Source organism: Watersipora subatra, chromosome 8, assembly GCF_963576615.1.
Source record: "Watersipora subatra chromosome 8, tzWatSuba1.1, whole genome shotgun sequence".
NCBI classification, from domain to species: Eukaryota; Metazoa; Bryozoa; class Gymnolaemata; order Cheilostomatida; family Watersiporidae; genus Watersipora; species Watersipora subatra.
In genome coordinates, this window is record NC_088715.1 from 32,806,052 (window position 1) to 32,820,491 (window position 14,440).

The 14,440-nt window shown below is 33.9% G+C and overlaps 1 protein-coding gene across 1 annotated transcript in view; it reads left to right on the forward strand.

Annotated features, from left to right (window-relative positions):
• Positions 1-1,469: 1,469 nt before the first annotated feature.
• LOC137402470 (fibrillin-1-like) overlaps positions 1,470-14,440 on the forward strand; it is a 30,464-nt gene continuing 17,493 nt past the window's right edge. Inside the window, exons 1-7 of the mRNA XM_068088971.1 lie at positions 1,470-1,593; positions 2,069-2,197; positions 3,751-3,873; positions 7,279-7,401; positions 7,611-7,676; positions 12,042-12,170; positions 12,652-12,780. Coding sequence (XP_067945072.1) covers positions 1,470-1,593; positions 2,069-2,197; positions 3,751-3,873; positions 7,279-7,401; positions 7,611-7,676; positions 12,042-12,170; positions 12,652-12,780 — 823 coding nt within the window. The remainder of the gene's footprint in view (positions 1,594-2,068; positions 2,198-3,750; positions 3,874-7,278; positions 7,402-7,610; positions 7,677-12,041; positions 12,171-12,651; positions 12,781-14,440) is intronic.

Below are 14,440 nucleotides of genomic sequence, written 5' to 3' on the forward strand. Positions count from 1 at the left end.
AAATGTTACTTACCAATAGTCGTAGTCGAACTTTGGATTGCCAGTTTTTTTTCTGAATGATTTAAAATGTAATTTGTGTTCGTGAGTAATGTCTGCATATTTCACTATACGAACAGCCTTTATTTGTTCTGGCTCATGCAGACTGGGAAATGTCAGGACATCAAAAGGTTTAAACATTGAAAAAGTCTGGACAGTAATAATTGAGTTTGTGCTATCCATTAAACAGCCTATATAATCTCACATACGTACAACTAGGCTACAAGATGGTACGGAATGCATATAGACTATATATGAGATTAACATATGGTTATACATAAAATAGAGTACAGTGTAATATCAATAACAGTAATAACAACAAAAAAATACAATACTGTTGAAACTCACTTGCGAGAGCCATGTACCGCTCTTCAGACAGAAGAGTACACATGGAACGATTGTTCGAACTATAGATGTTGTCAGGACAATTGAAAGTTCAGGGAATGTGAATCAGAAAAAGGGATGATCAACTGTAGAAGTACTTAAGTGTTTTGAATAACTCCTACTAAAAGCCAAGTTTTATGTACCGAGTTGGTTACGGTTGGCGCATTGCGAGATCTCTGATCTGTTCATTATCGATCAATTAAAAACTATTATTCTCCCCTATTAAATGCGTGTCTGCCACTTTCTGTATACTACTGATGCATCATGGGTAAACATGAGCCAATGCAGTCGCTGTTATAGGACTGCGATGATTGGCTTCAGCATCTTATTTTCCTTTCAGTTTGCCAATGCTGTGTTTTTGACAATCTTAGTAAATATTTTTGTATCCTGACATTGACAGCCTGACAATTTTTAGAGTAATTTGAATAGTAAAATTTTATTCACTAAATCTACAAAAAGTTACTAAAACGTAAGCTGGTTTTATTTGCCATTTTTCTAAACAGATATCGTTAGATTAGGTCATTTGGAGTAAGATTGCACATGTATTGACTGCGAATCAGCTTTCTGGTTATTCGAAGTCTTAAAATGCCCAGTATGAAAAGTTGATTCACTTTGTAGATCCCTATAATATTGTTGGGTGAATGGAAGACTTCTCCTAAATTCTGACTCAGTCACTAATTATTTAAGAGTGCATGTAACGATGTCTATTTATAACTGTCTTATGATCTGCTTTATTTAAGAACATTTCTTGGTTTTGGAGGCATAAAATGTGAATTTTCTAATATTCTAGTAGTCATTTGTGACCAATTGCCTGTCTATGAACTAATGTATTTTAATTCTTGAATAATAATTGGTAAAGCACTAAACTATTTCTGTTATCATTTAATAGATTCATCTTGCTCCTGATGAATTGCATGTTGTTGAGTGGAAGATAACTCTTGAATTATCATATCATTGTTAACTATGTTAATATTCTGGTGGTGTTCTGGTTCTTTTGTAACTGCCAGAGGATTAGCTCTATGAAGTGTTGTCTCTCACTTATTGAAGGCATGAAGTGTGGCAATAATCACTGCTCTGTGAATGGTCAATGCGCTGTCTCTAGCAGTAAAGGGATATTTAGCTTCTACTGTAAATGTAAGGAAGGATTTACTGGAGATGGTCTCAACTGTACAGGTAATGTCTACTTTCAGTCTTGGTGAATTACAAATTAGGGTAACTCCTTATTGTTATTAATTATTATTGTTCATTATTTCATATCAACTACTAGTTGTGAGTTGAGTTAAATTGTATATATTTACTATATAACTTCTAATTCTTAGCCTTAGATTCATACTAAAAAAATCAATGTTATCAAAGGCTGCAAAGAAATGAGACCCATTGGAGCTAAAGCGTTTTATTCCCTTGAAATTTACACTTATAAATTGTTAGTGGAAAATCAAAGTCAGTCTGACAAGATAATGACATAGTGAAATGTGAATAGCAGGTGAAATAGACTCCAACGCTCACCTACGCAATTGGGAACTTTAGATTGTGAGTTTTTAGTAGGAAGCGCATCATATTTTCTGCAACGTAAGCAATTTTTTTGTGTAAGTGCACTTCCATTCCTACGTAAATGTTTGATACACTGTGTGTCATTCTTTTTCTCCAGATATTGATGAATGCTCAGTCAAAAACCAACCATGTCGAGGAACCAATGTGTCATGTGTGAACACACCAGGTAGTTACAAGTGCAAGTGTGGAAAGGGGTTTGAGAAGGAGGGAGAATTTAAATGTAAAGGTGAGACAACTTCCTTCCCATGTGTACTAACCCCAGCTGATCAATGCCAATGTGGGTAATGAGGCAAAATTACCTGAACAAACTAATTGGTTTTTAAATTTAATATTTTAACACTTATGTTCTAGTTGTTAACTCTGATAGTGCTGATGATGTTAATACTATTTTGATCAGCTGATTTGATTAGCTGATCAGTGTCAATGTGAGCAATAGTACGACCTGTTATATTTCATTCAAAACAGTTTTACAACATGCGTATTTTTATATAGTATTTTATGTGTATATTTTTATTTGTATAGTTGTCCCATTTGGTAGTTTGAGAAAACAATAACAATAATACAAGATGCAGAACTATCTAAAAGGCAACTTTAACAGAGTTCCTGTTCTTTCCTATGAAACTATAAAATTTGTGCTTTTAAATATCTAAAAATAAACCCTTTGTCACAGTACATATTGTCAGTCTGCATAAATACTATTTGTTTTTACATTTTTTGCCATATTCATGCAAACTTACCACGTGTTTCTTTCAGGTCTTTTACAAGTTCACTAAAAATATTTGGTTTCAAGTCTCCATCTGGCTCCTGAAAACTAGCCTTTTAAAAATCCCCCTACAAGCTGATTAAAAATGGAAGACATCCCGGGCATCAGAGGCTGTAACGATGAACTTGTACAACATTTTAGTAGATTTTATCGGAAAGTGTCAGTATTTTTATATCATTAGCAATCAGTGTTGATGTTTGAAATGATCTGATTGCCAGGATGCTTCAAAATTGAAATCGACAAAACTTGATCAGAGTCAAAACGCTCAGAAGAATAATTTGTGCGAAATGGCATCACTAGTTCCTATCGTTGCTAGTTGCTGTCATTGCTATTGTTAATACCGGGTATTGCCTTCAAGTTGCAGCGTAACACGTCTCTTTTCTGTCGGTCTCTTCTGTGGCAACTATAAGCGCCATAATCACACTTTCGCTTGATCTGAGGATGTTGGCCCTGATCAAGCTTTTGCTGATGTTAATCTTGAAACATCCTGACAGTCAAATGGCCTCAACATCAAAAATTATTGAAAATGATAGAAAGTTTTATAGAAAATACCTTCTGATAAAATGAAAGCAATGACAGAAAGATACTGATACTTTCTCATAAAATGCAGTAAATGTTTGTGTAAGTTTATCTTCAATACTCAATTTTTTCGTTAGGGAACCAGCACAATTCTCTAACTTAACAGTTATATGATGATAATTGTTAGTAATGTTATTAAAACTTGTCTCCTGGTAGTCCACTCACCACTGTGATGTGACAGTTGTAATAATTCACTACAAAATTATCCCGACCGGCAACAAGTTGGTAGAGTGTTGGTCTACCAAAATGAAAGTCGTGAGTTCGAGTCCTACTATAGACAATCTTTTTTTCTTAACCTTTGAGCATGGCATTGGACAAACAGACAGATGAAAGAACATGACTTTTAATATAGTAAAGATTTTTACAGAGTTTATGTGTTTATTTTAATAAAACCTTTCAGGATGTCAACTATTAATGAAAGTATATTTTCTTAACAGACATAGACGAGTGCTTGAGCTCTCCGTGCAAAGTGGCCAACTCAACATGTGAGAATCTTGAAGGAGACTTTATGTGTCATTGTCCCAGAGGTTATATCAGCGAAAAAGGAGTAGAATGCAAAGGTTTGTATGAACTTGGACTAAATAATTGTGTTGAAATAGGGTTTTTCTATTTTATTTTTATTATGTTTCCATTAACCTGTACATTATCAACCCTCGTGCAATAATCTACTTGTCAGTCCAGCACTGTGAGAGTTTGTCATGAATAATCAGTGTGTGATTATTATTATTCTGATTCATCATTGAATCAGAATGGTAATCACAGGTGGAGATGTTGAGGTGGCTGAGGGGTTTATTGGTAGTCTGCTTGCCTATGAATCAGACACTCCGGGTTCAATTCTCCTGTGATGTAATGTTTTTCTTATTGCTCTTAGTAAAATGTTGGATGGATGAACGACCAAAGCTTGTACTATAGCAAATATTTTGTGTGTTATCGCAGTTCAAATTGGCACTTATTTTCTTAAAAGCACTATGTTTCAAATCAGTATAATAAGCACAGGTTGAGGTGTTAAGGTGGCTGCTTGGTTTAATGGTAGTCTACTTACCATGGAATCAGACGCACTAGGTTCAATTCCCATGCGAGGTATTACTTTTCTTTATGCTCTTTGTGCGGCTTCAGATAGATAGACGGCCACTGCTTTTATTATAGTATAGATTTTGTATTTTGTCTCAGTTCTATTTGACACTTAATTTTTTTTAACTTTCTTGGTATTGTAATAGATGCTTGGGTGACACCTTTACTAGCTCTGTGCCTAAGCTAACAGAAACAAGCAGTATGTTACAAATCAGCATATATTTTGCTTCACTAGAAGTACAGTAGAAAACATGCTTTAACATAGTAGTGCAAAATAATTCTGAGTCTCTCTGCCTTAGCCTGGTCTTTATATAGTCTATTGATGGCTTAGGCTCCCCCTCCTTTTTTGAATCAGTCCCAGATTGATTGTTGGGCTGTGCTGACTTGAGTAGAGTCTGTTGTCGAAGCGTTTACTAACCCACCTTCCACCCATAATATCTCTGATACAAAGACCACAAAATGTTTTTGCATTCATGAATGGGCCAAATTGTTCTTTTGTTTTTCTTCCTATGAGAGATTGATGAACTAGCTCCGTCCACGATATGTTAATGCTTGTGACTGGTAAACTTGCTTCTTCTATAATATATCAACGCTTGAGATTGATCTACTAGCTTATTGTGTAATATACCCATGTTTGTCATTGGTGGACTAACCTTTTCTATGTTATATTGCTGCTAGTGACTGTTAAACTAGCTTCTTCCATGATAATCAATAATTGTGATTGGTGAGCTATCACCTTCAAGTATGTATCCATGCTTTTGATTGGCAGACTAGCTTCTTGTTTATTAGCGACTGATGAGGTTAGATAATATTTGGGACAACGAAACTCTTACACTCATGAACAAAAAGCTCTAAAGGCATCATACCTTCAACTAAAATACATTATCAAAACTCTACCGGTGTGTAAGGATGAACTCATACAAAATTTAGTGTTCTTGTTTCAAAGTTACAAGCCTCTGTTCTGTCCGTCTTTTTGTAATTTGTACTTTCACTTTAAAGGTTGACTTGCAACAAAATTCACATTACAATTGTTTGGTATCAAAAGTTGCACCATGTCTTACTCTGTTGTGGTGTATGTGCCAAATATGTGGAAATGTGATTACAAGCTCTTAAAAGCTAACTTAAGATTAAGCTAACTATTTTTAAGATTAACTGTCCATTGAGTTGTAATCACATTTCCACATATTTGGCACCTACAACACAACAGAGTAAGACATGGTGAATCTGTTGATACCAAATAACTGTAATGCGAGTTTTGTTGCAAATCAACTTCTAAATTGAGCATTTCAACCTCGGTCAAGTTTAGTGAATTTTAATCTTGATACATTCTGATAGTCAAAAACAATCGCAAGTGATAGAACAATACTTTTTGATAAAATATATTAAAATTTGGTGTAGGCTCATCATTAGGCTAAATGTTGAATAGATTGGAGTCAGTTTTAACTAGTAGCATTCTACTCATGTTTTCACTGACAGTTTGAAACTTCAGAGAGTCAATTTATTAGTCAAGAAATTTCTAAATATAAAAAGTAATTTCATGACAAAAGCTATTATTGTTTCACTTTTCACATGGAACCTTATATATATAACGGATCTATGATGGTCTTCACAAAAGTAAAGTATATATAGTATTTTATGTGTATATTTTTATTTGTATAGTTGTCTCAGTTGGTAGTCTAAGAAAACAATAAAAATAATACTAAATGCAGAACTATCTAAAAGGCATTGTAAGCACAAAATTTTAACAGAGTTCCTGTTTATTTTTTATATTATTTCCAATCAGTGTTGATATTTGAAATGATCTGACCACCAGGAAGCTTCAAAATAGAAATCCACAAAAACTTTATCAGAGTTGAAACGCTCAAAGGAATAATATGTGGGAAATGGCATCACTAGTTTCTATCGTTGCTATAGTTAATACCAGGTATTGCCTTCAAGTTGCAGTGTTACACGTCTCTATTTTGTCAGTCTCTTCTGTGGCAACTATAAATGCCATAATCACACTTTCGCTTGATCTGAGGATTTTAGCCACAACCAATCTTTTGCTGATGTTAATCTTGAAACATTCTGACAGTCAAATGGCCTCAAACATCAAAAATTATAGAAAATGATAGAAGATTTAATAAAAAATACCTTCTGACAAAATGAAAGCAATGACAGAAAGATACTGATACTTTCTCATAAAATGGCAGCAATGACAGAAAGATACTGATACTTTCTCATAAAATGGCAGCAATGACAGAAAGATACTGATACTTTCTCATAAAATGGCAGCAATGACAGAAAGATACTGATACTTTCTCATAAAATGGCAGCAATGACAGAAAGATACTGATACTTTCTCATAAAATGGCAGCAATGACAGAAAGATACTGATACTTTCTCATAAAATGGCAGCAATGACAGAAAGATACTGATACTTTCTCATAAAATGGCAGCAATGACAGAAAGATACTGATACTTTCTCATAAAATGCAGTAAATCTTTGTGTAAGTTTATCTTCAATACTCGTTAGAACTAAAATTTTATTTAGATGACCAGCATAATTCTTTAACTGAACAGTTATATGGTGATAGTTGTTGGTTATGTTATTAAAACTTGTCTCCTGGTAGTCAACTCAGCACTGTGCTGTGACAGTTGTAATAATTCACTACAAAATTATCCCGACCGGCAACAAGTTGGTAGAGTGTTGGTCTACCAAGATGAAAGTCGTGAGTTCGAGTCCTACTATAGACAATCTTTTTTTCTTAACCTTTGAGCATGGCATTGGACAAACAGACAGATGAAAGAACATGACTTTTAATATAGTAAAGATTTTTTACAGAGTTTATGTGTTTATTTTAATAAAACCTTTCAGGATGTCAACTATTAATGAAAGTATATTTTCTTTACAGACATAGATGAGTGCTTGAGCTCTCCGTGCAAAGTGGCCAACGCAACATGTGAGAATCTTGAAGGAGACTTTATGTGTCATTGTCCCAGAGGTTATATCAGCGAAAAAGGAGAAGAATGCAAAGGTTTGTATGAACTTGGACTAAATAATTGTGTTGAAATAGGGTTTTTCTATTTTATTTTTATTATGTTTCCATTAACCTGTACATTATCAACCCTCGTGCAATAATCTACTTGTCAGTCTGTGCACTGTGAGAGTTTGTCATGAATAATCAGAATTTCATTATTATTATTATTATTCTGATTCATCATTGAATCAGAATAATAATCACAGGTGGAGATGTTGAGGTGGCTGAGGGGTTTATTGGTAGTCTGCTTGCCTATGAATCAGACACTCCGGGTTCGATTCTCTTGTGATGTAATTTTTTTCTTATTGCTTTTAGTAAAATGTTGGATGAATGAACGACCAAAGCTTGTACTATAGCAAATATTTTGTGTGTTATCGCAGTTCAAATTGGCACTTATTTTCTTAAAAGCACTATGTTTCAAATCAGTATAATAAGCACAGGTTGAGGTGTTAAGGTGGCTGCTTGGTTTAATGGTAGTCTACTTACCATGGAATCAGACGCACTAGGTTCAATTCCCATGCGAGGTATTACTTTTCTTTATGCTCTTTGTGCGGCTTCAGATAGATAGACGGCCACTGCTTTTATTATAGTATAGATTTTGCATTTTATCTCAGTTCTATTTGACACTTAATTTTTTAAAACTTTCTTGGTATTGTAATAGATTCTTGGGTGACACCTTTACTAGCTCTGCCTGTAAGCTAGCAGAAACAAGCAGTATGTTACAAATCAGCATATATTTTGCTTCACTAGAAGTACAGTAGAAAACATGCTTTAACGTAGTAGTGCAAAATAACTCTGAGTATCTCGGCCTTAGCCTGGTCTTTATATAGTCTATTGATGGCTTAAGTTCCACCTTTTTTTTTAGTCAGTCCCAGATTGATTGTTGGGCTGTGCTGACTTGAGTAGAGTCTGTCGTCGAGGTGTTTACTAACCCACCTTCCACCCATAATATATCTGATACAAAGACCACAAAATGTTCTTGCATTCATGAATGGGCCAAATTGTTCTTTTGTTTTTCTTCCTATGAGAGATTGATGAACTAGCTCCGTCCACGATATGTTAATGCTTGTGACTGGTAAACTTGCTTCTTCTATAACATATCAACGCTTGACATTGGTCTACTAGCTTATTGTGTAATATACCCATGATTGTCATTGGTGGACTAGCTTTTTCTATGATATATTTCTGTTTGTGACTGTTAAACTAGCTTCTTCCATGATAATCAATAATCGTGATTGGTGAGCCATCACCTTCAAGTATGTATCCATGCTTTTGATTGGCAGACTAGCTTCTTGTTTATTAGCGACTGATGAGGTTAGATAATATTTGGGCCAACGAAACTGTTTCACTCATGAACAAAAAGCTCTAAAGGCATCATACCTTCAACTAAAATACATTATCAAAACTCTACCGGTGTGTTAAGGATGAGCTCATACAAAATTTAGTGTTCTTTTTTTTTGAAAAAACAAAAAAAATTTTGTTTTTTCAAGATGATGAAAAAAGAAAACAAAGGTAAACGTTTTGTATATTTTGCTTTTAAAACATCAAAAAATTTAAAAGTTTAGATACAATAACAAAGGTTGCAGAAATTGATAAGAAAACAGCAACAAAAATGCAACAGATCAGTTACATCAAAAATCGTACGAAAAAGAAAATATATACAGCAATGGCACGTTTACTTCATATCTTCGAAGGAGTATCATCTTCCGAAATCCAGTCGAGTTAGGGTAACTCGACTGGAGGGGTTATCTCCCTAGCAAAGCTCTTCAGTAGATGAGATGTCATCCTATATGGTTCCTCCCTTTTTGTAAAAAAATTATGAGGCGTAAATTGCTTCTCCCTTTGTTAACAGTTTTTCTATGCGGTTTCCAGAGTTGTTCCAAAATAATGCGCATGCTCTGTTTTCGTCTAGAACCGAATTCATGTTCGAGATCTGAGAGGAACAAATCTCAAAATCTTTTATCGAAAACCGAGTTGGTCGAAGACCAAAGCGTTTGAGAACCTAGGTTCCACTGTATATAATAAGTACACAAATCTCCAAATTTTAAGTTCGAGATAAATTATTGTCGATATCGTGGGGCGGAATAAATTAGCCCTAAAGAAAAGAACACTGAAGAAGTTGATAGTATTATCAACAATACTATAATATTATTGTAGTACTTATTGGTAATGCAACTTTATTATTATTAATAATGACAAATACTACTATCATTTGTTTATTATAAATAAAATTATAATAAATTAACAGTAGAGTATAAATAAAACTATTTATTAATTCTAATAATAATACTGTAATATTGTAAAGGAATTTGCCAGCGTTTACTTAGCATGAAATTACAAGTAGCCTATCTAGCCTATTAAATAAAGAGAAGAGAATGCGTGTAGTTTCATTCAGTTTTTATTACAGAAGGAAATTCTACTAGCCGAGGAGCATACGGCTATCTGCTCTGCCCAACTGAGTGGGCGCGCTCCTTTATATACAATAAACTCACCTATTCCGGCTAACGGAACCGAGTAAAAACCGTATAACATTAGAAATAAACAGTATCGCAAATCCGTTGGCATGGTTATGATAAAACGATAAACGAAGACATTATAGTGATATAGTATATGGACAAATTAATAACGTTATAATAAAAAGAACAACACAGCAGGCAATATATAACATATCAAAATATTTACACGAATTACGGAGTCATGGCACGGGGTCTACCACAATACTACTTTATTAAAAATTTATTATAGTATTATTATACTGGTTTATAATATTGTATGTTACTAAGGAAATTAAGTATTACAGCAGTAAGCTCAGCAATTGTACTATCAATATTCTTTCCTTTTTTAAAGGTAATAATTTTTAGCCATTTTAAATACAAACGCTGTCTTCCCATCACAGACATCGTAGGTGCATTCTACTACTTTTTAAAAAGGACCTGCTTGGTCTGCATAAAAAACTGGCTTTGTGAAACGTCCCTCTTTTTGAGGATTTCAGCGATCTAGAGAACTTGTGTTTTTTGATGCCGACCCATTGATTTGTCACATTGGATGAAAATTATATTTCTTGAAAAGCGCAAGTCAGTCAGTCGGCATCATGATGCTGGGCATCTGAAGATGGCGCAACAAAGTTTATTTGAAGTCTAACAAAAAGCCAAACTTTTGAGTCAGCAATGAAAATTTACTATACTCAGAGAATGCCCCGTAACAAAATGTTACTTATCAATAGTCGTTGTCGAATCTTGGATTGCAAAGTTTTATATCTGAATAATTTAAAATGTAATATGTGTTCGTGAATAATGTCTGTATATTTCACTATATGAACAGCCTTTATTTGTTCTGGCTCATGCAGACTGGGAAATGTCAGGACATCAAAAGGTTTAAACATTGAAAAAGTCTGGACAGTAATAATTGAGTTTGTTCTATCCATTAAACAGCCTATATAATCTCACATACGTACAAATAGGCTACAAGATGGTATGGAATGCGTATAGACTATATATGAGATTAACATATGGTTGTACATAAAATAGGGTGCAGCGTAATATCAATAACAGTAATAATAACGAAAAATTACAATACTGTTGAAACTCACTGTACCGCTCTTCAGACCGAAGCGTTCACATGGAACAATTGTTTGAACTATAGATGTTGTCAGGACAATTGAAAGTTCAGGAAATGTGAATCTGAAAAAGGGATGATCAACCGTAGAAGTACTTAAGTGTTTTGAATAACTCCCACTAAAAGCCAAGTTTTATATACCGAGTTGGTTGACGCATTGCGAGATCTGTTTGTTATCGATCAATTAAAAACTATTATTCTCCCCTATTATATGCGTGTTTGCTATTTCATGTATACTAGTGATGCATCATCGGTAAATATGAGCCATTGCACATGCTGCTATAAGACTGCAATTATGGACTTCAGCATCTTATTTTCCTTTCAGTTTGCCAGTGCTGTGTTTTTGGCAATTTTAGTAAATATTTTTGTATCCTGACATTGACAGCCGGACGACTTTTAGAGTAATTTGAATAGTAAAATTTTATTCGCCACAAAATTACCAAAAGTTTCTAGAACGTAAGCTGGTTTTATTTGCTATTTTTTTAGACACACATCGTTAGATTATGTCATTTGGAGTAAGATTGTACATGTATTGATTGCGAATCAGTTCTTTTGTTATTCGAAATCTGAAAATGTCCAGTATGAAAAGTTGATTCACTTTGTAGATCCCTATAATACTGTTGGGTGAATGGAAGACAACTCCTAAATTCTGACTCAGTCACTCATTATTTAAGAGTGCATGTAACGATATCTATTTATAACTGTCTGATGATCAGATTCATTTAAAAATATTTCATGGTTTTGAAGGCATAAAATGTGAATTTTATAATATTCTAGTGGTCATTTATAACTGATTGCCTGTCTATGAACTAATGTATTTTAATTCTTAAATAATAATTGATACAACACTAAACCATTTTTGTTTTCCTCTAATAGATTCATCTCATTCCTGATGAATCTCATGTTGTTGAGTGGAAGATAACTCTTGAATTATCATTTCACTATTAACTTTGTTAATGCTCTGGTGGTCTTTTATAATTGTCAGAGTATTAGTTCAATGAAGTGCTGTCTCTCACTTATAGAAGGCATAAAGTGTGGCAAGAGTCACTGCTCTGTGAATGGTCAATGCGCTGTCTCTAACAGTAAAGGGAAATTTAGCCTCTACTGTAAATGTAAGGAAGGATTTACTGGAGATGGAACCAACTGTACAGGTAATGTCTACTTTCAGTCTTGGTGAATTACAAATGAGGATAACCCATTATTATTGTTTTTCATTATTATTGTTCATTATTTCATATCAACTACTAGTTGTGAGTTGAGTTAAATTGTATATATTTACTATATAACTTCTAATTCTTAGCCTTAGATTCATACTCGGGAAAAATCAATGTTATCAAAGGCTGCAAAGAAACGAGACCCATTAGAGCTAAAGCGTTTTATTCCCCTTGGAATTTACACTTATAAATTGCTAGTGGAAAATCCAAGCCGGTCTGACAAGATAATGACATAGTGAAATGTGAATAGCAGGTGAAATAGACTCCAACACTCACCTACGCAATTGGGAACTTTAGATTGTGAGTTTGTAGTCAGAAACACATCATATTTCTTGTAAAGTAAGCAATTCTTTCATGTAAGGGCACTTCCATTACTTTTTAAATGTTCGATACACCGCGTGTCATTTTCTTTCTCCAGACATAGATGAATGCTCGGTAAACAACCAACCATGTCAAGGAACTAATGTGTCATGTGTGAACACACCAGGTAGTTACGAGTGCAAGTGTGGAAAGGGGTTTGAGAAGGATGGAGAGTTCAGATGCAAAGGTGAGGCAACTTTCTTCCCATGTGTATTAGCCCCAGCTGATCAGTGCCAATGTGGATAATGAGGCAAGATTACCTGCACAAACTAGCTGGTTTTTAAATGTAATATTTTAACACTTATGTTCTAGTTGTTAACTCTGATAGCACTGATGATGCTAATGCTATTTTGATCAGCTGATCAGCTGATTTGATCAGCTGAACAGTGTCAATGTGAACAATAGTGCGACCTGTTATATTTCATTCAAAACAGTTTTACAACATGCGTATTTTTATATAGTATTTTATGTGTACATTTTTATTTGTTATCTCAGTTAGTAGTTTAAGGAAACAATAACTAAAACAATAACAATAGTACAAGATACAGAACAATAACTAAAAATAATCGTTAGCTTCGAATTTTAACATACATGTAGTTGATGTTTTTTTATATAACTTTTAGATTTATTTAATGCTTTTAAATATCTATAAATAATCCCAGAATGTCACAGTACATATTGTTAATCTGCATAAATACTATGTTTCTACAATTTTTGTTGTTTTCCTGCAAACTTACCACGTGTTTCTTTCACGTCTTCTACGAGTTCGCTAAAATATTTGGTTTCAAGTCTGGATCTGATTTTTGAATACCAGCCATTTAAACAACCACCTATAAGTTATCTGATTAAAAATGAAATACATCCCGGGCATCACAGGGTTTAATGATAAACTTACACAACATTTTAGTAGACTTTATCAGAAAGTAACAGTATTCTTTATATCATTAGCAATCAGTGTTGATGTTTGAAATGATCTACTGCCAGGGTGCTTCAAAATTAAAATTGATAAAACTTGATCACCGTCAAAACGTTCAGAAGAAAAGTTCGAGAGAAACGACATCACTAGTTGCTATGGTTAATACCAGGTATTCCATTCCAGTTGCAGTGTTACATGCTTCTTTTCTGTTTGTCTCTTGGTAACTATAGATGTCATAATCACAATTTCGCTTGACCTGAAAATTTTAGCCTTGATCAAGCTCTTGTCGATGTTAATCTCAAAACATCATGGAAGTCAGATGACCTCAAACACAAAAAAAACTATCGCAAATGATTGAAAAATACTGATACTTTCTAATAAATATACTGAAAGTTTGTGCGAGTTGCTTTAATGATAGTCGGAATTAAGATTCTCTATTAGGGAACCAGAATTATTCTCTAACTAGACATTTATACGATGATAAGGGTTAGTAATGTTATTAAAACATGTCCTCTAGCAGTCCACTGTGTGGTGACAGTTGTAATAATTAACTACAAAATAATTCTGACAGGCATCAGATAGTGAGCACAATTCTAGCAGCTTTTGCAATTTATGTAGTCCAAGACTTATAACGCGACACGCAAGAAAAATACGCGATTTAACATAGTAAATACGATGCAACTGACTTCATTGCGCTAAATATGGCAATTCTTTTTACAACGGACCTTTTGCTGTTAAGAATAAACCTTTGCCATTATTAAAAAAGAAACGATATGTTTTGTACGATCTGTCCGAACGATAAAGAACCAACAATAGCACAATTAAAGCATTATTGCATCGTATGTACTATGTTGAATTGCGCTTGTACTTTTATTGTGTGTCGTAATACGTCTCTTGGACTATACCAATTGCAAAAGCTGTTGAAATTGCA